Source organism: Hippopotamus amphibius, chromosome 4 (assembly GCF_030028045.1).
Source record: "Hippopotamus amphibius kiboko isolate mHipAmp2 chromosome 4, mHipAmp2.hap2, whole genome shotgun sequence".
Taxonomy (NCBI): domain Eukaryota; kingdom Metazoa; phylum Chordata; class Mammalia; order Artiodactyla; family Hippopotamidae; genus Hippopotamus; species Hippopotamus amphibius.
This window is the reverse complement of record NC_080189.1, coordinates 48845716-48871275: the sequence shown is the minus strand read 5'-3', so window position 1 is coordinate 48871275 and position 25560 is coordinate 48845716. Positions and strand designations below refer to the sequence as shown.

The 25560-nt window shown below is 42.0% G+C and overlaps 1 protein-coding gene across 1 annotated transcript in view; it reads left to right on the top strand.

Moving 5' to 3' along the window:
• The window catches only part of LOC130851870 (cyclic AMP-responsive element-binding protein 5-like), an 82639-nt gene that overhangs the window by 17069 nt on the left and 40010 nt on the right, over positions 1-25560 (top strand). The window contains exon 3 of the mRNA XM_057732572.1: positions 7006-7127. Coding sequence (XP_057588555.1) covers positions 7006-7127 — 122 coding nt within the window. The remainder of the gene's footprint in view (positions 1-7005; positions 7128-25560) is intronic.

The window sequence follows — 25560 nt, the reverse complement described above, 5'->3', positions numbered from 1 at the left end:
ATCCCTTAAATAGTCATCAATGAAGAAACTAGTGAAACATTTTTAGAAGGAGATTATAACAACACATTAGCATCTAGAGGAATGAAGAGTTGTGTTTTTAAATCAGATTTTCTTGTCCATTGTGATAAGTGGCTATTGGCATTTAGGACGTCAGCTTCTCATTCATGTTTTTAGTTGGTCAAGTAAACTAGAATTTTGAAAATTCACCTGAATATGTCAGAAGCCTTGATCTACAGTCTTCTTTTATATATGCAAAACTGGCTTCCAGCCTGTTTAATCTGGAAACCAATCCCTTTTGACAAAGAGTATAGGAGAACTCAGGCAGTTAGTGACTAAGTGGAAACATTAAGCTTTAGCTTCCACTATTCCAAGGGCAGATTTTGATCCCTTTGTTCACGTGGCCAGCAGAGACATGGTTTCACTGTGTTAATAATCCTTTTCACCAGCTCAGCTCATCTAAAGCAAATTAAAATTGTGGGTTAATTGCTGTTGGAACACTTAGAGGTAGGCCATGGCTGATGTTGAGTATGTGGGTGTGAAATATGTACTTGTATTATTTAAGTCTGTATCAGTGTCTTCTGGAGCCATGTGTTGTAAGAGATGCCTTTATCAGAGCATTTTCTAGTTGACTCACAGCCTCTCTAAGGGTATCTAGTTTACCAGCTCTCCACCTTGACATAAATGGATTCCAGCATATGATCTAAGAGTGTAAGAGTGTGTCTCACCTCTCACTAACCTGGATCATCCCAGTCCGGATCAATTTTTAAGCATCCCACAGCTATTGTTTAAAAACCAGAGTTGCCTTGGTTTGTCCCATGGTAGCACTGCCTCTTGGGACACGTGTAGGGAAATAGTAATGTCAGTGTTACTGAGAGGACCCTACTGCTCCTGTTGTACATTCACACTCAATAAAAGGCACATTTATCGCAAAGAAGCCCGTCTAGAATTCCATAGAATTCTGTCAGTTGTTGCTGATTATTACTCTTATAAAGGATTATGTATTTTAAAATCCATTTAATGTAAACTCTCTTAATGAGGACTTTATTAAAATTCAGATAAGGGATAAGAATATTTTAAAGAAAGCATTTGCTGAAAATTTCATGGGTAAATATGACTATAAGAAGGATATTAAAAGTCTCTAAGAGAAATACTTTTTTTGAGAATCCCAACTCTTACAAAAATAGATAGGCTAATTCCAATACTTTTCGCTATTGATTTGAGCAGCATTCTTGAGGAAGTCCATTAAGCCACATTTTGTTGGCTGAAATTGTCATGTAAATAGTAAAAATGCATTGCCTTTTACAGCTGGAGGATGGATGATGCCTTAGAGGACTGGGACGGGGAGGGTGGGGGGGAGTCGAGGGAGGGAGGGAATACGGGGATATGTGTATAAATACAGATGATTGAACTTGGTGTACCTCAAAAAAATAAATAATAAATAAAAATTTTAAAAAAATGCATTGCCTTTTAAAAAATACCCTGTAGTTAAAATGGTCACTAATCCAAACTGATCTGTCTCATAACTGGTCTGAATTAGTGAGGCTTTTATAGTATCAATTTAATACAAAATGATGTAAAATTACTTTACACAATGTCCTTTAGTAATACTGCAGCTGAGAATATCAGACCAATAGGAAAAAAAATTCTCCTTAGGGGATTCACATTTTTCTCCTCTGGTATGTGATGGGAACTCTGCTTTCCCCCCCCCTTTTTTTTTTAAATTTTAAATCGATGACTTGTCACCTTGCCTTTTTTTATCATTGAGGAAAATGAAACATAGACGAATATATAACTCAAACACAGCTCTGAAATCGAATAAGGTAGCAACCTATTATTAAATGTAGAGCAGACTAAACACTTTTTAAAAGAAGAATCAGGTTTCATGCTTTAGCTTTGTGCTTGTCATTCAGGCTTTGGAATAATCAGACTTGCTGGGACTGAAGCACTTGATGGTAGGCAGACTATGAGCTGATTGGAAAACTTAGTGAGATGCTTTCTTCCCTAATAGTTCTAGCCATATATTTGTGGTCCTTCCCAGATGTAATGTGATGCAGGATTTTCTATCATAGAATTAATGGGTGAATTCCTAACTCATAATGCCAAGTTTGTGGCTCTCTTCAAGGCAGATATGCAAGTAGGGCCTCTGCATCACAAATGTCCTCTACCTAGCTATTTATAGAGGCAGTGATTTCATGAAAAGATGCTCCTGTTTTCAAGAAACAGACTCATCATTCCAGATATTGAAATATGACAAACTTTACAAAAGATATTTTATCCCTTTTGGAGCAAATCTTTCCTGTCTGATTGGTAAAGAAATCCCCAAGGATGTTTGAGAGGAGTAGAAGAGGGTAAGATTTCTTACTCGCACTCGCCCTGGGTGTCTAGGTCTCCTGAGAACCTGATGTGCTCTTTGTAGACTGAGAAGGTAACACACAGGCATTTCTGCAGCATCGATGCAGATTTACAAAGGTAATAACAACAAAATACTTTGAACTCAGGTAAAGTTCAAACTCAAAAGCTATTAATTTTCAGTTTAGTTTGAGATTTGGGGTTATCTCCTCGCCTTCAAATGGACCTCACCGGAGTGGGAACACTAAAAGAAAGGGGAGCAGAAGTTCTTAAATGGTCACCTCAGCTCTGAGTTCCCATTGGAACCAGTTCCTGTAAGACCTTGGAGTGTGGCCTGTTCCTACTGAACACACCTTAGATATTTTCCACCAGTAGAGCATCGGTCATTGTTATTCAGGACATAGAAACTGCTGCTGCTGTAGTAACTGGTGCATGCTCTTGGTTCTAATTAAGGTATAGATTACAAGAATTTTAACTTATGGCCATGGATATTAACCACTTACTTCTGGTCTAATTTCAGCTGAAATAATTATTTGACAAGGCATTCATGTGGCCGAGAAACTCTGCCTCTTTTATTTAAGCTGCTGATAGATTTAGCTGTACCCCTTTTGAAGATTTGCACATTTCCTGGCTTACTTGGAACTGGTACCATGTGGGATCAAAGATGACTTGAGACCCTGTATTAATTCTAATAAATGTTAAAACAAAAGTTAAGCTCCATTTTCTGGTTCCTGTTGTAACTGGAAAGAGTAGCTCATTCACAAGAAGAAAATGAATTAAATATTAGCAACAGTGTGCCTTATCTCTTCCAAATGTGGATATGGATAACTGTTTTGCTTTTCCCTCACTCTTACCATACAGCAAAGAAAGTCACATTTCGTAACAACTCTGGGGCCTTCCTCTGGGTCTTTGGCTCTGAGACTGGGGGAAACCAGCTCTCTTTATTGTCCATGCTTCCCCTTGTTCCATAGCTTTGTTTCCCTGTTGCTGTAGAGAAACTCAGCATGATGGATGGTGCCATTGCTGTCCCATGCCATGCTCCTTCAGTCTCCTTTGCTGATGTATATGGGTGTATGTGGGTATCTGGGAATAATTTTGCTTTAGAGGAGACAGAAAACATCCCTCAACTTTGCTTGGGGTTTGGGCCCCCACATGCCAACCTGAATTCAATTTCATGGACCATCTCCTGAACTTATCTCAGAGTTCAGGAGTCTTACAGAGCCTCTAGGATTACTGTTCTCTCTACCCGGAATCATGGTCCTCAACTTGTAAATCTCCAACAAAGAAGCATAGAGGAATAAAAGGAAAATTAAAACCTGGCAAACTAAATTCCCATTGATGACAAGTGGTCTAATATTTCAGTCCTGTTATGTGATACTTTCTCAGGTTTTTTAGTCACAAAAATGTTCCTGCCAGACAGTGAAGTGTCTGTAGGCTTGTAATGCAGTTCTATTGTATGAGGGATACAAATGATTCCGAGATATATTTCAGAAGAACCAAGGATTGTTAGGATTGTCAATTACCAATACAATTATGTGACTCCATTTCTAAATGAGGCCTGAGTTTCAGTTTCCTCGTAAGCAAAATGGGGAAAGTAATTTTTACCTAATGTGGTTGGTGTGAAAATTAATGAGATGATGCATGCAAAGCACTTAGCACTATGCCTGGCATGGATTAAGCATCCAATAAATGTACACCCACCCCCCACGCCCCCCCACCCCCCACATACCCTTATATTTCCACTCTCAGGTTTTGCCTATTTGTACCTTCTGTTCATAAAACTCCTTATATAGCCCTTATATATCTAGCCCTTACCTCTGGTCTAATTTCTAGTGTCTAGCTTTTACTGATGTTCCTGTTCAACTGTCCTTTACACGGTCATATTTTCTTTGATCTACTAACAGGGACTTTTGAAGTGAACCTAATTATGTGGTGATTTTAGGATTCACAGAATCATGTAACTTTAGAATTTTAGTTGAAAGATGATGAATATGAAGTCCAGAGGATGTAGGTAATTTCCCCCAAATCACACGATTTTCAAATCTAGATTTCTGGGTTGTCAGTGTTGTCTTTTACACGTGCACCAAAGATCTTTGGCTCTGGGAGGAGAGTCTGGGCAAAGCATGGGGTTTAAGTTGAGAAGGGATTATGTCTGAAAGTAAGAGAGGACTTAATAGTGATAAGATGGTTACAAATTGTGTGACCCTGTACAAGGTATTTAATTTATCTCTCCTGATCTAAAATAATATGCACTCTGCTTACCTCATAGGATCTTGTGAGTTCTAGAGTCTAGACAATGTGGGTGAAAATGTAAATTGCAAAATGCTGCATAAATACTAATTTTATATTTTATAAGCCACAACACATAACTGCTGTAGGTGTGTGTTGGATACATGCATATATGTATATCTTAATAAATTAATTAATGTTCTAAAAAAACCATTTTCAGTAAAATTCAATCCTTTGCATATCTTTTATCTGTAATGTCCAATTTATGATTGTTTGTTGTAGGCTCTCTATGTACTGCAAAGAGAGCTCAGTATCTTGGAGATCCCGCTAAGAATGGGGAAGTATGCAGATGGGTATTTTGCTGCATCAGAATCCAAGTCAATCATTTGAGTATTTAACAGGTAGGAGACTCCTATGCCCATAGTGTATCAGGAGGCATTGCCTTGGAAGGGCTGATTAAATGGAGATATCAAACCATTTCAGCTTCATGGGTGTTAAGATATTCTTTGAATCTCAGTAGATAATTTACTGGGATTAACTACTCTCTTTATGATTTAGAAAAGTAAATAGCACTACTGGGTATATACCCAGAGAATACCATAATTCAAAAAGACACATGCACCCCAGTGTTCATTGCAACACTGTTTACAATAGCCAGGTCATGGAAGCAACCTAAATGTTCATCAACAGATCAATGGATAAAGAAGAGGTGATACGTATATACAGTGGACTATTACTCAGCCATAAAAAGGAATGAAATTGGGACATTTGTAGATACAAGGATGGACCTAGCGACTGTCATACGGAATGAAGTAAGTCAGAAAGAGAAAAACAGATATCATATAGTAATGCATTTATGTGGAATCTAGAAAAATGGTACAGCTCAACCAGTTTGCAAGGCAGAAATAGAGACACGGATGTAGAGAACAAACATATGGACACCAAGGGGAGAAAGCGGCGGGGGGTGGGGGGGTTGGGGTGGGATGAACTGGGAGATTGGGATTGCCATATATAAATTACTAATAAAAAATCAAATTGTATACTTTAAATATGTGCAGTTTTTTGTGTCAATTATATCTCAATAAAAGTTCTTACAAAAAAAAAAAAAGAAAAGCGGATTCTAGTTTCTTGTCATACAGGTATTTATAGAGAGTGCAGAAGTTGCAAATTCTTTTCAACTTGAGGGCATTCTTCAGTTGACTGGTGGTGATGGCTTAGAGGACTGTCCAGAAAGAGATTTGAGACTGAGTGTAGGTCAAGTCAGACAAGTGCTGTAATCAATCTAGCAGTGTCTGCCACAGGCTCAGGTAGGAATAAGGCATGTATATAATGGAAATAGCTCCAAGCCTGTTATAATCCTAGTGTTGCTACATCTACCTGAGAGACATTGAACAAGACCCTTAATCACTCAGAGCTTCAGTTTTCTTCACTTGCACGATAATTGATGTGGCCAGACTTCGCCACTGGGAAGTGGTCCTCTCTGGTTCTTTTATCTTCTGTTTCTGAGAAGAGGGCAGTTTACACAGTTTTATTCATGTCCACTCAAGTACACTTTTACCAGGAAGATGACTGTCCTTAATAATTACAAAGGTGTGATTCTACCCTGCTTACCTTATAGGATCTTGTGAGGTCTAGATTCTAGAGAATGTGTGCAAAAATATTTTATAAACTGCAAATGCTGCATAAATATTAAGCCACACATAGTGGCTTCAGATCCTCCAGTTTTCAAAGTAGTAAGCTCTCCAGACCATCAAGAATATGAAAGAAATTCTATTCCTTTTAAAGAGTCTTCTCAAAACATTCTTTTGGCTATAGCAAAGGAAAATAAAATTAATAATTATATTTTAAAGGGATGGAAGCTGAATGTGTTTGACTTGGAACCTTTATCATCCTTCTGTGACTCTCAAAATGAGAGCGAGAATTGCTAAATTTTTATTCTTCATTTAGGAAAAGGAGTTGAATGCTTGTTTCTCTCTTTTTGTTTGATATAAACATTTATAAAATCTTTTGTCCTCCCAGCCCCCTGATATCAGGCTTAACATTGACTCTGTAGATTTTTTTCTTTTGGCCTTATGTTAGCTAAATCATTTTTTTCCAGTTAAAAGAGTTATTCCACACGTTGCAATGTGTATTCAAATGATATGGACCCCAGAAAGTCAACAGTGGGATCTCCTCGCCTGAAGTTGTCCAGAGGGAGGCTTGGGAAGGCCTCCCATGCTGCAGCCTTCTGCACATCGTATTCCTCTTCTGAGCTTTATGGTTTTATTTTCTTTCAGATTCTGATTTAATTTAAAGTGCTGGGAGATTATGCATGGCCCTGGGCACTGTCATTAAGTCGCGGGGCGGGGATTAATGAATTTAGCTCACACTTGCCACTGACTTTTGAGGAAAAGATCCCATTTATGGTCACTTGGTCTCTGTTTTCAGATCAGACTCCGACCCCAACGAGATTCCTGAAGAACTGTGAGGAGGTGGGGCTCTTCAGCGAGCTGGACTGCTCCCTGGAGCATGAGTTCAGGAAGGCTCAAGAGGAGGAGAGCAGCAAGCGGGTAGGTTCGCTTGGACGGACACCTGGGCAGGTGTCTCCTCTAGCAGCTGCTGGAAACGTTTGCGTGGGAACTAGGTGGCACTTCAGATTGTGTTGATGTGGCCCTAAAACAGCATTTTATCCATTTGCAAGTATTTGATTTTTTTTTTTAAACAATGGATGAATCCCTGTTGTGGTAGAATCTAAAGCTAGAAAAATCATGGGAAAAGCAGAGTATCTGAAATATGAAATTGAAGCCAAAAAAAAAGTTACCTGATTCTTGACCTGAGTCCGAAAAACTCACAGAATTTTTCTATTCAAAAGTAGTTGTTTTACTTTGCTAAATAATAGCAAGCTTTACATGAGTGGCAGGTGCAGAAGACAAGGGTCAAGGGGTAAGATGACAAGTGAAGGATCGTAGCATTAGGAGAGAGGATTTCATCTGATCTTGGCTCAGGTATCTTCCCCGGTATCTCTACCAGTTTCACAATTCCTTCCTGGTCATATTATTGAACATCTGTTGTTGTTGAAACACATAGGTTCACTGTAAGTGTGGATTATTTGTTCTTACAAATGTAGAAAATCCACTTTATGAATCCCTCCAGAATATAGTCAGTTTTTATTGTCATGTTGTGCTGGCATTTAAAAATCACTTTATCAGATTAAGGAAAAGAAATAGAGTTGCAACTAAATATGATAATGAAGCTTTTTAGTGTTTTTAAAATTGTTTTGATAGACTGTTATTGAATGCCCACAATGTACTAAACAACAAATTAGATACATCCCAAGAACAGAGACAAACTGAAAGTTGGTTGAAAGGAAGTGCCGGCTGCATCGTCATGGATTCTGAACTTCTAGCTGTTCTGTTCGGAGAAGAAATTTTAAAAGGCTCTGATATTTCTCTAAGTGTTTCAAAATCTTTGAATCCTCCTCTATGTGAAATTATAATAATCCCCCTCCACCAGATTTTTTGTGTCACATTCTCATATCAAAATAGCCAAGGGTTTGTAGTCAGTCTGTACCACTTTAGGAAAAATCCTGAAAATAGGTTTCAAGAGGGGTGTGAAATCTCAATCAGCTCATCTTATTTATAATTAGTCATTCATACTTGACACCCCCCCCCCCCCACCGCCAGCCAGTGATGGGACTTTTTTTCTTTTTTAAAACAAATACTTATTTAGCACTTATTTGTCAGACACTGTTCTGAGCACTTAAAATTTTTAACTAAATAAAAATAGAAGGCATGCATTCTATATTTCATTGCAATAGAAATAGATTAAAAAAAAACCCATAAAAATAGCGAGGGAGAGAGGAACTAAAAAGTCTAGTAAGTTCCCTCTTGTTGAGTCATAAATTTAGCTCTCCTGATGGATGTGGCATACCTGGACGACTGAGGGATTAAGTTCATTTATTCCTCCAGATAGTCAAGGTTGACTTTTTCTGAACTGTAAGAAAGGTGTGTACTTGGTCCATATCATCTCCACTTCTGGTAGAAGTGTTTTATCTGAAGTGTATGCCCTTGATTTTCCCAAAGACATTTACCAAGAACAGCTTTAGGAAGCCCATGGTAGGGGTATGGTTTTCGATCTTCTCCTTTGCATAGTACTCATGATCTCCTGTATGACACCCCATGGGAGGAAATTCTAGCAGATCTGAATTCCAGGAAATAGTTGGCTTCCCCTGAGGAACTGAAATATTTTCTCCTTGTGGACATGAGAATCCTGTAACCAGTTCTGTTTCTCTTTTTGCTTTGACTGCTTGGTTAACATGAAGCCAAATTGACTGCTTAACTTTTTAGAACACTGCAATGAGCATTTTACTTCTCCCACAGACTAGACTTTCAGTGCCAGTTTATACTTCCTCTGGTCCCAATTTTTAATTAAAAAAAATTTTCGTGCCATACATTTTTGTGAGTTGCTTTTGATTCTTTGTGGGTTGAGTACAAATAATTACATGTTAAAAATTAATCAGGCAAGCAAAGTTGAAGAGGACTATTATCATTGTAGAAATATGTCTTTTTCTCTTTCAAATGTTGTTCTTAGCAACATTAGTCATGTGATGACTTTAAGATTGGTACGTGGGTGGGGGATCCTGCAGCCAGCTTCCCCCATGGCTTTGGAGTGGGTCCCTCAGGAGACCAGTGTCTCACATCCCAACTTCACTTGCACGCACCAGAAGTTGGACAGCATTCAGACTGTTGAGGTATCCTCTTCCATTGCCTCGTTCAAACCAGAGGGCCAAATCCAGCCTCGGTGGCCATGACTACACAAGAGGGCACCTTGAAGCCTAATGCAGGGTGACTCATCCAGTGACCAAATAGACTGTGTTGGTGGCTTCTGCCCTAACATTTCCTTGGAAGTTACAGGATGGGGAAATGAGGGGTAGGAAATGCTCTCCAATCTGGCAACATACTGTTAGTCATCCCTTTGACCACGTTTCTCCAGCTCCCAACATCCCTGGCACACTGCCACCCCAGCTCCTACTTTATTTATTTATTCTCTGCTTGAAAAGTAGGAGTACAAGTTCTTTATTCAGTGCATACCTTGTCATCATTAAGTTCTGTCTTCTTCTTCCCTTTTGCTCTACATTCAGGTATCTAATCCTTTTTAATTCTACGCTCCAACTCTCTTCTAATTTATTTTCCTCTGAGGCTTTTAATAGAAGACTTGCATTAGTTCCCTCAGCGAGTTTTAGTAAAGTGGGAGATGGATTCATTTACCCACCGAATTTGGTTAAAAATGGTCTTTGCTTGAACTTTCTAAGTACTTTATACAGAAATATTAGAAAGACTGGGCTGGTTCTTCCATCCACCTTTAAAATTCTAGCTGAAGATTGTTCTAGAAAATTCTATGAAAGAGCAACTAAAGAATTGATTCTTATTTAGCCCGTGTGGCTCTCTGTTGGGGAAAATTCTGTTCTACAGTCTGTCTCTAATCCTGACAGCCTTTTCCAAAAGCATCCCAATGTATGTGTAGAATGAGGACAGGCTAGAGGCAGGTGATAAGCAATGGGAAGAGCCCCAGTGTCTGTATCCACAGCATGTATAGCAGATGACACATTCTGTAATTGCCTCAATCTTCCACCTTAGTATAAACTCATAGCTTCAGGACTCTTCAATGAGAGATTTTTTTTTCCCTTGGAAAAGCATCCATCACTATAGAGCATCACAAATCTCAGCTTGCCTGTGGTTTAGAAGTCAGGCTACTCCATATCCTGAAACAGATCAGAAACTTTCGTTTACCATTTATTCACACAATAAATATTTTCTAGGGCCCACCACGTGCCAGGCATTGGTGAATATACATAGACTAAAGCTGATTGAAAAAGCAAAAACAAAACCCCGCCTTCAGGTAGCTTACTTTCTGTGGGCAAGACGAACAGTAAGCCAGTAAAAATAATAAAATGTATAACATGTCTGAAGGTGATAAGTGCTATAGAGAAAAATATAGCAAGGAAGGGGCACAGGGAGTCCTGGGGATGGTCTGGGGGGGCACCACTGGTAAGTGGACATACAGCTGAGACCTGAAGGAGGAGGCGTGAACCAGGTGTGTACTGGGGAGGGGAGTGGAGAGAGCAGTAAGTGCAAAGCCCTGAGGCTGGAGGGTGCTCTGTGAGCTGGAGGAACTGCAGAGAGCAGGGTATGTAGTGACGGGAAGAGTGGGCAGGCGGAGGCACATCCAGGAAGGCCGTGTAGATTTCGGCTTTTATTCTGAGTCAGGTGGAGAATCATAGGACAGGTATATGCAGAGGTGTGATAGGATCTGACTTATATATTAGAAAGTTTACCTGGCCGCCAAGTTGAAAGTCGGCAGTTGGAGGGAAATAGCACAGTGAGACCAGGTAGCAGGGTATTCAAAGAATCTAGATTAAAGATGAGGGCAGATTGGTCCAGGGTGCAGATGGAGGGGGTGGTTGGATTCTGGATCTAATTTGAAGATAGAGCCAACAGGAATTGCTGATGGATTAGAACGGGAGAATAATAGTTGGAATTCAGGATGAAGCCAGGTTTTTGACCTCAGCAACTGAAAGGATGGAGTTGCCTGTGGGAGGAACAGGTTTAAGGGGAAAATTGAGGGGATCGTCCGCAGACTTGTTAAGTGGAAATATCTAATGGGCAGATTAATATATAGGTATGTAATGCAGGACCTGTCTGAAGGTGTAAATTGGCGGGGGGTCATTGGCACGTAGGTAGTGTTTAAATACGAGACTCAAAGGAATGACCTTGGCCAGGAGTGAATGGAGATGAGGTAGAGAAGATGTCTGAGCAGGGAACTTGGCAGAGTCCTCCAGAATCCTCCAAGACAGAGCCTTCAACTCTCCTCAGTGGCCAGAGATGACAATACCACGGATCATATAGAATCAAGTCAAGTATGGGAACCCTGGCAGTCGGCATGCTGATTTCATGGTCCACGTTAGAGGAAAACACAAAAACAAAAAGTTTTTTTTTATAAAAAGGGTGACTTGATCTTTCATGTTGATTTCTTTTTTAAAAAAGAGATCCAACAGTGTATATCTAGGAGACAGGAGATAGCTTCATCATATGATAGCAGTTGTGTGTGTGTGTGTGTGTGTGTGTGTGTGTGTGTGTGTGTGTGTGTGTGTGTAAGAAAGGAAGGGGAGTTGAAAGGACTAGAAATGAACTCTTTTGTCTTGCTGAGAGAAATATAACATTACAGCCTAACGTGGTGAAGGACCCTGAAGATGAAAAGCGCGGTGTATAAGTGCTAAGTGTTGTTATTCTCCCCTAGGACCTAAATCTGACTCATTATGCTGATGCAGCAATAGCAAATTAGGACATTTCCATGCTCTAGAATTCCTACCCAAATGATGAAAAGTGCAGTCTATTCCCAGAGGGTGTTGACTGTTTAACACATAGGAACAGGGGACAAGCTACAATCTTAAGATCTTGGATCCCAGCTCAACAGGAGTCGTGGAACAGGGCATGGCCAGGTCAACCTCAGCTCAGAAAAGTCTGCTGCTCAATCGGATTAAATTCTGTACCTGGAAATCATGATACCAGACACCACCAGTTACTTGGGGAGAGAGGGCGCAGAGAGGGAGGTGCTTTGCCCCTACAGTCTTGCTCTGTCAGCTACTATCAGGCATGGTTGCTCTCTGGGGAAGGTGTGAGTGGCAATGTGTGAGTGGCGCTGGGTGGAAAATAAAAGATACCAAAGTGAGCAAACCTGCAGCAGCTGTTACGTTTCCATTTATGTTAACATGTTGCTTCTATAATATTTGTGTAATACGATCCCTCCTGCGCCCCCGCCCCCATCCCCTGCCCTAGAAATCTGCAGAAAAAGATTCTGAAACTTAAACTTGGTTTTATCCAGGTTTTGAAAAATGTCACCATGTTTGCTAAATCCAAGTAGTTGAGACTGTTTTTGATCTTTTTGGCTTTTTTTTTTTTTTTTTTTTAAATCAGCATGACTGAAAGGAAACCCATTGGCAACATTATGAGAGAAGACAACCTATTTCTTTCCCCACCCCAATAACTGGAAAATCTAACCCTTATAGCATAAGGATTCTCTTGGCCTCCCCCTCCATTTCAGCATGCTACAAATGTGAACACTTTCAGCTTTCTCCTTATAGGTTTAAATTATGCACTCAGCTTAGATGGAATTTGATGCTGGAAGAGAAGCTGGCTTGGTCTTTGCATCCCACTCAGTGGAATGACTAAACCAGTGGATAAACTAGAAGCTATTTCATTATAGTTCCCTGGGATTTAGGATTAATGGGTACAATCTTAGAGATTATTAAGAGTTGATGTCCACTTCCACATATGTCAGTGAATCACGATGTGATCTCAGGCTCGGCCTCAATTTTAAAATGGAGTGGGAAAGAAAAACAACTCATAGAGTTGGTTTCTTTTATTTGTTTTTGGGGTATTTTTGGTGGAAAATAAGGGTGTCCTCAGAGTTGCAAGATGTATCATCTATTGCCCTGCAAAGAGTGAGCACTTAAAATCAATTACATTTGACGTGGATGATGAGGGAGGGACGGCCCACGGGTTGGAGGAAAAGCGACCCAGGAGGGTACTGGGTGTTGGCTCATCTCCTCCCTTGGACAGTTTGTATATTTGGCTAATTTGGACCTCAGTGGATGAGTCTTCACAACCATTCACATTAAAGAGAAAATATCTCTTGAGACTGAGGGTTTACTTTCTAATGCTAAATCATCTGGCAGTTCATGGCGCTGCCCTCAGCCAGTGTTAGGAGCCAAGTTAAAAGGGGGTGGTGGTAGTGGGTAACGGCAGATGAATGTCTCTTAGCCTGTGACTGGCAGGTTTTATTGTTCTCTGAGTTCAGTGTTTTTGTTGTAGGTTTTATTTATATTTGATGTCACATGACATTTGTTCTGGCAAGATTGAGATCTCTGCCAGAGGTCTCTTTGAGAACCGATTACAAGGTTTTCAGAGGCTGAAGTTTGAATTAGAAAGTTTTGCGTTCATTCCACGCAGTGATGGTTGTTGTCCTGTGAGGTAGTGATGTTTCCATTTGAAGCTGTGGTGTAGAAGCGATTTGGAGGACTGGATCCTAAGATACAACATGAAGACTGCAGGAGGAAACTTGGCATTGATTTTGGGAACTTTTATTTGTGTTGGAAATAGTGCAGAATAAAATAGTATTTTCTTGCACCAGTATTTCCTGTTCAGTTGTGACTGGGTGTGGTAATAATCAAAGTATTTCTATATCATGAAGCATATCTGACACATCTGACATTTTGAACATGTTATTAATGATAATTTGATTTTGGTCCCTTTAGTTAACAGGGAATGATCATAGGTAGTTATAGCAGTACTATGTCCCCCATTTTAAATACCGAAGAATAAACTATCGAGAGAGACAAAAAGAGTTGATAGGCACTCGGCCAGTGGCAGGGGTGGCATATTCTGGCTTTTCTCCTACTGCTCTGACTATTCTTTCTCTGCCTCCTTGTCTTTTGCTGTATCCACTTTCAAGGTTTCTGTTTACACCTTCTCTTCAGAAAACTCGTACATTCTCATAACCTAGCAATCAGCTCCACCCAAGAATTCCTTTACCTGTGCATGGAGTCCTTCCCAGGAATACGAGTCTCTACTCTCCAGCTGTTGCCAGCATTCCCGTTTAAAAATGCTGCTGCTGTTTGTAACTCACCGTGCCCAGAACTGTGCTCAGGCTTTCCTGTACAAACTCACTGACGTGCCGCCGTCCCACCCCCCGACTCCCTCCACCCCCTGCCCTGTCTGGGTCTGTCAGAGGCATAGTGCCTCCACCTCAGGAGGCAGCTTTGCCTCCCCTTCCTCTTTTGCCCCACATCAACTTCCTTAAGCCAGAGTCCTCCTGTCTTCTCCTTATGTTCCATTTCAATCACCTCAAGTCCAGCCCATTTTCCGTTCCTACTGAATTACTGCTGCGCATTCCAAGAAATGTTTTGACCCGTAACCCAACTTTAAAGAAATACCTAGAATTAAGTATGATTGCAAAATTGAATGTATTTTTTAAGAAGTGAAACAAACCAAAATGTTTATGTGTAAAAAAAAATTGTTATTGAAAGTGTTTGCCCCTCACCTGTGGTTAAGTTGAAAATTCCTCCAAGTATTGTCATTGTTAAAAGGTAGAGCGGTTGGTGTGGGATGTCATCATCGGTATGAAAAATAGTGTGTTGGATGCTGTTAAGCACAGTCTTGATTCTAGGAGATTCTATGCATGGAATGCATCTAAAAGCACCAAAGCAGGGATGGGGGCGGGGTGGGGAGGGACACTTAAAAAATGAGTCACTTTGCTGTATAGCAGAGATTGGCACAACATTGTAGATCGACTATATTTCAATTAAAAAAAAATTTTTTTTAAAGACTAAGAAAAGGAACTAAAGACAGCCCAAAACACAATGGAGTCCTGAAGCTCCCCAGGCACGATCAGGTTGTGAAGGTCGCTTGTTCGGCCCGCCTTCCCATCGGGTGGCCTTACTGTAGCTGAAAATTAGCCCGATTGAATTATTTGGTTGGGAAGCTCCTCACTAAAATAATTAGGAAGCTCAGCTTTGAGGACCGAGAAAAGGGCAGCTTTTCCCAGCTGGAGACTTTCTCATTGGGGTGATTTTTCTGTTCAGGGTTGGGTTGGGATCTCAGTTGGTTAAAATCACTCCTTACCTGTCCTGAGGCAGGCAAGCCAGGCTGGGATTTCAAGGTATTAACCCAAGTGGAATCACAATGGCGAATGGATGCTCGCCTCTGAAGGAATCCATTTCCAGCTGTGAGGAATTCAGGATTTACAATCTGCCAGGTGGTGGCTAGGTGGGTGTGTACCTGGGGCAGGAGGCTTTTGCATCTGCAAGGGAGCATGTGCTGTCCTCCGAGAGGCCCTGCATTCATGCTCCCGAAAGCAAGCAGGAAAACAGATCTGTTTTCTGGGCCGGATTAAAACAAAATGACTAAAAGATGAAGCTTCCGTTCTGGGCAAAAAACAACACTCACATTTAGAAAATTGGACCACATGTTAGCCTCACTGAGCATCTGCAGCTAAGAATCACTTACCTGGGCCCCTCACAGACACGTGAGAAAAAAATTGACACCGTGAAAAGAGAAAAGGAAAAGAATATAATAGTTGCAAGAGTCCCTGCTTCCATCATCTCATAAATCCAGGTGAATGTTCAGTATGGTTAGGAGCAGGTATGGGAGTGATTTACCCTGGGAACCCTGCTTTAGCATTTGTGTGCTGTTAAGTTATTTCCATATTGATAAGGCTGAGGCCAGGAACTGGGATTCCAGGCATTCCTCCCGTCTGTATTCCCAGCATGTTGGCTGTAGACCCAAATCTGCGGTGTACTGACTGATTTTAGCACCAGAACCCTGGAGGGACATTTTCCTTATTCTTAACCCAACTACCACCAAAACCCCAAAGCCTAGGAGAGTTTATGAAATGATGGATTTTCCCCGCTGCACCACATTCCTACACTTGAGGAACTGGCTGTTCTGCTGACCCACTGGGGCTCACAAGCTGGTTGGATTGGAGAGGAGGTCAGGCCATACCCTTTGGTGACCAGGCACAGTCACCTGCTGGCTCCTCACTCTTGGGCTAGGATGATCCTCACATCCCAGGAATATCGGCTGCAGTCTTCTCCAGGACATAGCTGGGCTTCCCTTTGTTCTTTGCTTTCTGGGATATGAAAAGCTATTTTTAGCCTGTTTGAGCCCGTGGCTCTTGTATGTGATGGGGCCAGTTTCTCCTTCGGCTCTAGAGTGAAATGGAATGCCAAAAGGGCTTTACACTCAGCATCTCCACTAAGCACATATTTTCTAATAAAACTCACTCACGTTGGCAGAATCAGACTGTTGTGTATGTACACAATATTTTGACTTTTGACCTGAAGGCGAATGTGAGTGTGTTTTATTGGACAGCTTTGGAGCTAGAAGGACGGATCACCCCACCTGCAAGCTCTCCCTTCATTGTGTGGCATGTTGGGGGCTTCCCCAGTCTTCTCCGTGAAGTGGGGTGAACCCCACATTTTGGGTTCAGTGTGGCTGCAGCCCAGGTGTCCCTGGGATCTGAGTTACAGGCAGAGCACACCATCTGTTACATGAAAACTTTGAAAGTTGATCACAGTGCTGACCAATCCTGCCTGAGTCAGTGCCGGGTGCTGCCTTTCTCTGTGGCTTTATGTTTGGGTGGGGGCTTATTTGGGCTCTGCAAACAGTCATGTCCCCAAAGAAGAAAAGCAGTCGTGTTTTGTGTGCCTGTCAGGTTGATTGACTACAGATGATACAGTGCTGGGCTATTTTGAATCACAGCCGCTCTCAAAGAAGTCATCCCCTTCCTGGCTTCCCCTGGTTATACACAGAGTTTAGGAACTTTCCCAGAGAATATGTGAATGTGAGTCTGTTGCTGGATTCGTCGGCACAGGTGGTCCAGGCATTCCCATGCTTTCCAGGGCAATGTAGAGCGCATTGCCCCACTCTTTCCAGCCCCATGTGGTTGGTCCCCAAGTGACCAGAAGGGAACAAGATGGTCCAGAATTCTGGCAGCCCCTTTTGTGGTGTGCTGTGCCAAAGTGTGTTGTGCACTGTGCAATCTCTGTGCTGCTGGTCCACCTGAAAACGGCCTCCTGAAGCCTCCTGTGCTAATCGCTACAGCCCTGGCGTGGATTGTGGAGAAGTAAGGCAGAGTGTTGTCTGAATTCAGGACAAGAGCAAGAAATCCAGACTCCATGTCATCACTCTCTAAAAGTCATGCATGACTTCATTTTCTCACCGGTAACCTGGGCCTTTTAACTACCTTGGAGTTATAAACATACATAGTTCAAATATATTGAGATCTGAAGCATAGGAAATAAAGTTAATTCCTAGGTAGATGGTCTTAGATTCACATATTACTACGACACCTCACCTTGTACATTCTCTTTGATATTGACTGAAAGAAGTGTCCTAAAAGGGGTACTGGGAACAGAAATCCAAGTCCGCTTTTACAGAGACAAGGCAGCGGTGATATCGCTGCTTGAAAGAACCTCTCTCCCCTGCATAGCAGGAGGAGGGGAATAGCTTCTTATTCCAGATGTATGCTAGATGTTTTTCTTTATTTGTATCATAATAATGAACACATACACCAGCACATGTCTTAGGCAAAGTGGGCCATCAGGCTTTGTGAACGATTCCTCACGTTTCTGACCGTTACCTAGTACTGCCTACACCAGCTTTAACAGACATTTGATGTCCAAGTACGGTTGCCTGCTGCCCTCTGATTGTGAAGGCGGCACGCCTGATTTGTCCATCAGCTGGGTGTGAACTTAGGAGTGATTTCCCATTAGTGGTGATGGATTTGCCCAAATCCAAACACACATGCCCTCCCATGGACCCCCTTGTGACCAGAAGCACATATTGCCAGACAGCTGGTCAGGGCCAGGGGTGCAGTCTGTGATCACGGAGGGAGGAGCTGCTTTGACCTCATTAGTGCCATTCTTCTAATTGAGCCTACAGCTACCCGTGCCGCACTCCTAACACAATGGACTAGTGTATTTTACAGAAAACAATCTGTTAACAATACGGATGGAGTAGCCCAGCACTATTTTCTCTTCTGAGGTTTAAGAATTTGCCCTTCCTAGCGTCTACTGCCTTTTCACAAACTCTCACGATGCCTCAGCAAACTTACCTAAATCGTGAAATAGTGGTTTGTTGCTGTGAAAGAACACTGAGATCACACACTTCTGTTTCAGTCAAACCGAAAGTGCAGAGAAAAGCCCAAGAAGCTCCTGTAGAACGGGGGACATCCTGTATGTCTCTGATCTTAGCGTACGGGTGGGTGTGAAAAGGGAGAATATGAATGGGACTTTGTGTGTATGTTAGGAATGGCTTGAAAGGAAGCTCACCACTAAAATACTTCCCTTGGATGCTTTGTGGGATTTATTCAGCTCATCCTCCTGGACTTACTGGCTTTTAATCAAAGAGTAAAGAACCACTCCAACAGAGCCATGCCCTGTGCACATGAAATGGTTGACTCGGTACAGTTTTCAAACATCCGTTTACAGCTTCCTCTGTTCACAACTCTTTCACCCAGTTCCTCCTCCTTCATTTGGAAGTCCTAGCCCCGACTTCCTCATCCCCGGCTCAGGGTATTTGTGAAGCCCCTTTCATGTGTGCCGCTGAGACCGTCTGACATATTAGCCAGCTGGGGAGTGAGGTCCCGACCAAGATGACTAGTATTTGCATTCTTCTTTCCGTTCCATAGAAAAGAAGAAAGAGACCAATTCTGATTCTTAAAGTGGTCCTCATTTTCCACACCCCTCTGGCAGAGGTAACCTGCTCCTTGTGCCAAATGCCTTTCCAACAGCTGCTTGGTGATTCTGTGTCACCGGGCTCACTGTAAAGTCAGGCATATCCTTTTAATTACCTGTTCATATTTCAGCCATGCCGAGCTCCGTGGCACAGGGAGAGGGGATAAACCTTCATTGTAATGGATTTTTAGTAAGACTATCTTGGAGATAAGAGTCCTAAATCTTGGCAGTCTCTTTAGAGCACACACTTTGTGATTGCACACAAATTCTTGGCTCCCCAGAGCCGTGTTGTAAGTGGACTGCATTGCATGGGGCTGGGTAATAAGATACTGCAGATACATTTGAGAGCAAGGTACACTTTTGCTTTATTTATGAAGATAGACATGCTGGTTGAGGGCTTAATCACAGCTGATAAATCATTTTAAGAAAGCCTATTAGAACCATATGCTGATTTTTTTGCATTAATATAGTGTGTCTGTTTCCAGTCTAATAAGACAGGGTTTTCTCTCGTGCTCTCTGTCTCTCCAGTGTGGACTATTTATCTGTTTAAGTGGTATCACTTGTGTGGGAGCATTTATCTCTTTAAGAGGTACCATTAATAAAAGAAGGTGAAAGGAAAGGGGGAAGGAAACATGAGAGAAGGGGCCCATTGCACAGTGCCTTTGTGTGTGTGTGTGTGTGTGTGTGTGTGTGTATGTTTATGGTATTACAAAGGAAAGAGTCAAAAAGCTGAGAACAGGAAACATCTCAATTAGAGTTTCGGAAGACCGTGGATTGGTCTTCACTCGGCATAAGGTAGTCATTTCAGCCCAGGTGGTTATAATACTATAGTAAAAGATTATCTGAGTATGGGGGTGGGTGTGCACTGACATTTTGGTTACCTCACTTCTCCCCAAGCTAGCAGAGGTCTGCCCCAGGAACAGGTCCCAAGGCTCTTTAATGAGAGCCATACTGGGGCTCCGACTCGGAGCCAAGTTCTGTTTATCACTAATTGCAGGGGTGCCTTGCAGATCTTTTCTGTTATTTCCTGATTATACCCCTGCTCTTTTTATTATCTTGCCAACATTCAAACAGTAATAATCGCATGATTTATTCTTTATTTATAACCCCTTCTACTGTGTCAGTCACTGTCTTTAATAGATTTTTAAAACAGCAATAGCTTTTCGCAAATGACTGGATTTCTTTTACCTTCCTCAGAGAAGTCTTGTATTGGTGAACCTCACTTGGCATTCTTCAGAGTGCTTCCATGGCCCTCCCTCTCCAGAATCCTGTGTTTCTGACCATATAAATAAGGGGTGGTTTTGGTGCACAGAGAGAGCTTGCGTGCCAGGAAGATGTTTTAGGAAAGGATATTAATTTATCGTTTAGGAGTATATCCACATTGGGTTATATGACTCCTAAGTTTCTTTCCAACTCACAGTTTTCACGATTCTCTGAAAAATGAGCTTAGAGATAAAGATACGGGAAAAGCCCATTTAATACAAATTTAGATATAGTGGGGAAACCTGGCACCAAATTATTAGAAATTGAGATATTGAACTAGTAATCAAAAAATTCACTGCCATTCATTTAAGGGTCCCTACCATTTGTCAGGGAAGGCACCAAAAGTTTTGTTTACATTACTCCATGATCATTGCAACAATCTTGAAAGTGTTTTTACCCTCATCTAACATAGTAAGGAGTTAAAGCTTAGAATTTAAATAATTTGCTGAAAGCCACAAAGCTCAGAGGTTACAGATGGACTATTTGTACATAGGACTGTCTGCTGAAAAATTCCTGTGCTTCCCATGACTTCAGATTGCTTCTTTCTATCTTTATTTCCTTATGGTACCTGTATATTTTAACATGCATGCTAATTTACTTTAAAAAGTGTTCAGTGGAAGCTTTGCAAAACATCAAGCTCTGCTTGATCTCCACAAATACATGAAAAAAATTTGACTGTAGCTACTCTGTCCTGGTCTTTAAAAAGTCTTCTGTAGGCCTCCAATCTCAGCCCCCAATTCTTCCATGTTCTGTAGCTGTGGCTGCAGCAGCACAGCTCGCCCCGAAACCTCAGAGAAAAGGCAGCTTCTCTTCATAGTGCATTTCTCAATGTCACTGAGGGCATGCAGTCCACCACCACTGCCCTACTCACCAAAACGCATAATTTCCAGTCCAGACCAGACCTGGGACCATCTTCTCATCTCCAGTGCTTTGTGAGTAACATCCTCCTGCTATGGGATGTTTCCTTCCATGCCTGGTCCTAGTGACCACTGCTTTCCTGCAGTAAAATGAACATTTGCTGAGTGGAGCTGTATTTAGAGCTGACATTAGATTCTAATAGAGTAATACCTGTCCCTGAGAGAGCACACTTAGGAGAATGCTGCTATGGTCTTTTAGGACACTGCCTTGGATTGGGGGGTAGGGGTTGCTACAGCATTATTTCTGGGTGTCGTTGGAGTTTGGGCAGTAGGGTAGAGTAATTTCTACTGCATAGGCTGTGATCAGTGTTACATATTTAGACATTGAATTTTAAAGGAAAGTTTTGCCGTGCACCTTCCCTCCACCCCCAGCTTCCACCACTGGAAATATTTCTATTATGTCCTCCCAATTCAATCCAACAAACTTTTATGGAGAGCTTAATATGTCCCAGGTGCTGTGCTAGGTGGGCCAGGTGCCAAGGCTACATTCTAGTAGGGGAGCCGCTAGTCTAAGGGTGTGTGTGTGTGTGGTGGTGATGGGGGAGGGGGGTTGGCTTTCCTGATGGGTCCTAAGCTCCCCTGGAATCACAGGTACAATAGAAATAGCAGTGACTGTGGCTCCTCAATTTAGCTGCATATTCTTCATGACCTGACCCTGACTTAAGTTGCCAGTTTTCTCTTTTGTGTCATTTTCTCTCCTGTGTCTTCTCTGCTCCAGGAAAATGGAATAAGACTGCCTCCCCTGAACCTGTCTGTGGCTTCCCCACCTCACTGTGCTCGCCCGCACACTTATGGCCACCTGGAAGGTTTTCCCCTCCCCTCATCTTTGACCAAATCTCACCCATCCATGAAAGCCTATGTCAGATGCCACCCCCATGAAGCCTTCCCTGATTCTCCCTCACCTGATGTAACCTTGGCCTCCCCTGAATTCCAACATTGTTTTTCAAGCACTGCTCATGGCACTGCTACCTGCCTGTGCCGTGTTCTCATATTTGCTGCAGTCTCCTCTCCCCTCGACTGTAAGCGGTGTTGTCGCAAGGCACTGCATACTCCCTTCTGTCACCCCCAGCGTCATTGCCTCACACATGGAAGAAGCTCCATGAAGAATTATTGGAATGGGAGAATGAATGGACCTAAGTGCATGAATGAATGTCCTCATACAGCAGGATTACTTTACCTGGTTTATCCAAGGCAAGGAGAACGAAAGTGCCTTCTATGGCACTTTGAGAGGTTTCTTAAAGAGTTTCAGTATCCATTTTCTTCTCAAGCAATTTGCTGATTCATGAAGGAGCCAGGGGGACCAGGGATGAAAAATACCTAATAACCTAGTTATTAGTTAATAGCCATACTGTGTAGAGAATCTTGAATTGAAAGCAAGAAGGCTTTGAATGAGAAATTCATCTGTTCATTCAGCAGTGTTTGATATGTATCAGTCATTGGGATATAAATCACTTAATATGCCAGCACTTATAATAAAGTGTGACACGTGTTTTGTGCCATAATAGTAAAATAGGGCTAAGCTAAGGATTTCCTAACTCAGTATTGTGTGTGTGTGTAGGTGTGTGAGATGGGGGGAGAGTGGTAGGTTAGGTAGGTTAAGTAACATAACGTTATGAGCCTTGGTTTTCTCATCTGTAAAATGGTAATAATGATTATCTCATAAGGTGTTGTTGATGGTAAATGAAGCCTCCTATGTAAAGCACTGTAATGTATATGCAGCGGTGCTCAATAATTCTTGTTTTCTCCCCCTTCACTATATGTATACCCAAGGATCAGAGGCTGCTGAGACTTTAGTGCCACATCTGTGGTGGGAAATGAAGCAAATAGTCTAGGCCCATAATTTTTCCTGGATTTTAGGTGGTAGTTGTGACTCAGAAGTCCCTTTCATCACTGCAATGGGCCAAGAGACTAAAACCTTCCAAAGGCTTTAGTCAAAACTCAGAGGTCAGCTTGGTGTCTACGATCCGAACCCAGCAGGAGACAGTCTTTTGTTGTTCCAGGTGATTCTTATATAAATCCAAAGTCTCAGGGCTTCCCCAGCACTTCCTTTCATGACCCAGGTAGTGAGTATACCCGCTATTTATTTTTAGGAAGGTTTGGCAGATGTTGGCTAGGCTGACTTCCAGGTCAGAAAAAATGTTCAAGGATGCTTTCTTCTGAGCAATGTAATAGAAGTTCCCATGGGACAGATTGCAATGAAACCTTAACAGCTTTAGAACACACTCACCTAGTCCTCAGTTACTTATCCACAAAATCGCTGATCCCGCGGATACCATTCTACTTTGTCTTTTTTGGCATTTGAGTAGCTTCCTGGAACAATGTGCTTATTCCAGTGTCTAGGTGCTGGGGACCACCAGAGTTTTGGTTACTACAGCACATTATTGGTAAAGAAAAAGAAAAATAAACCCTCTTTGGGGCAGTTCATGGTTTAGGCAAGTTTGGCCTCATTGGAGAAAACAGTCTGCACAGCCACGTGGGCTGGGCAAGCTGGACGTTTGAAGGCCAGCTATACACAAAAGAGGTGCCGCTTGCCTTCCAGTCCTGGTCCTCCTGGGGTAGGTAGGAGACAACATGGGTATGTGCATGGGTCCATACCAGCTTGGAGCACAGGCCCTGAACCGTACAGTTCATTCCTTTGAATTTTTTTTTTTTTTTGGTCACAAATATTGCAGACCCGGTGAGGCCCTCCATTCTGTACTTGTGGTATCTAATTTACCCATACCTTATTACTCCTGTGATAGCAGGACCCGGACTCTACACCCCTTACCAAGAATGGGAAAACTGGGAAATATAAAATCCATAATGGTGGCAGAATGTTGACTCTTTCACCTTGTATGAAAGGAGGGCCACCCATCAGGGAGTTAGAGCTGAGACATGATATATACCCTGGCCAGTTGCAGTGAGACATGCCAAAATGGACTTTTCCAGTTTCCAAGAACTAGTTTGGAACCATCACAACCACAATTACTGTTATCCCTTCCTAAATAAGAGCTGAGAAACCAACTTTCTGCCCCAGTAAAAGCCTGTCCTCCTGTCTTTCCTTTTGCTACTGGAACCAAATAGCCAAAGGTCGGTGTCACACAAGTACTCCTATTGCAACATTTACCAAAATGCCTTCCCTGGAAAACGACTCTTGAGAAATATGTTGCATCAGAATCACCAGCATCACCTGGGAACTTGCTAAAAAGACAAATTCTGGGGCCCCACTCCAGACCGATTTGGTAAGTCTGGGTGAAGCAAGTCCCAAAGTAGTGCTGATGCTGCTGGTCTGGGGACTGTATTTTGAAAACCAAAGTACGGTCTAAGGAACTGCTGCTGTAAGGATTCCTTTGTCAAGAGGTTCACTGTTCATTAAATTGTACTCTTCTCTTGGGTATTCGCAATGTACATTGGCATTTTAAAGGCTTGAAGAGGTCTTGTATGAAAGAAACTTTGTTCAACCTACTATTTTTCTAACTTACTATTTGACCACAGAACCCTTTTCTTTCTGTGGAATAGCTCTCAACATCCCATGGAGCCATAATCCTTTGGAACCAACTTTGCATGACTGCCGTGGAAAGAGCTTGAGATACCTTGACTTACTGGTTTTGTGGCCTTACCAAGTCACCTAACATTTCTGAGCCTCCATTTCTATCTACCTATGTAAAGGGCCTAGCAAGTTGCCTTGCTTGCATGTAGAATATACTTAATAAATGGAAAGTATATTGTGTCTAGTTTATGTCAGAGCCATGTTGACATTTGTTCCGCCCATACTCTCTTTGAATGAACTGTCACTTCAGGACATTTTGAATGTGTCCAAAGATTTCTTGAAACTTGGACTCTGGTTTCTGTCTTCAAGTGAGCAGATCATCTTGATATGGGCTCTAATTGAGCCAGCACCAATCATTCTGTAATTGTCAAGGTGAAGAAAAATAGCAAGCAGGATACTTTTTGAGGATGCTGTGGCATCAAGAATACATAGCATTTTGATTCTAAATTGTGTGAAAGTCGTGTATAAGCTTTAATGTGCTATAAAAAATGAGTGATTGTGATTTTAATTATTATTACCCTAACAAACATTTTAGGTTACAAAAAAAAAAAAGCCTTGCCATTACAGAACTGGTGTGTTTCTCTGAAAAGGAAGAATATATTTCTCCCCCTTCTTTGGCCATCCTCTGACCATTATCCATCTCAGAATCACTTTGGGGGGACCTCTACAACTTTATGGCCTATATATGGGCCTGTCACTTCAAGGCTGGACCTCAGAGAGGCAAGGAGAGGGTGGAGCATCAAATGACTTTTCCATAAGTCCCCACAACCAAGGACACACCCCACTACTTCTAAGGTAACAAACTTGGAGACGGGGGAATATGATTTAGGAGGAAAGGCAACATTTTTGGTTCTTCTATGGGAAAAACTGGAAAGCTATGGTCTGGACCATGTAACTGGTTTCCATAACTTAATGCTGTGACCAACTGGCCCCTGGAAGGAGATGGGCTCCAGTATTTCCAGAATACAGGGAAGAGGTTGATTGACTGTGAGGCTCAGCAA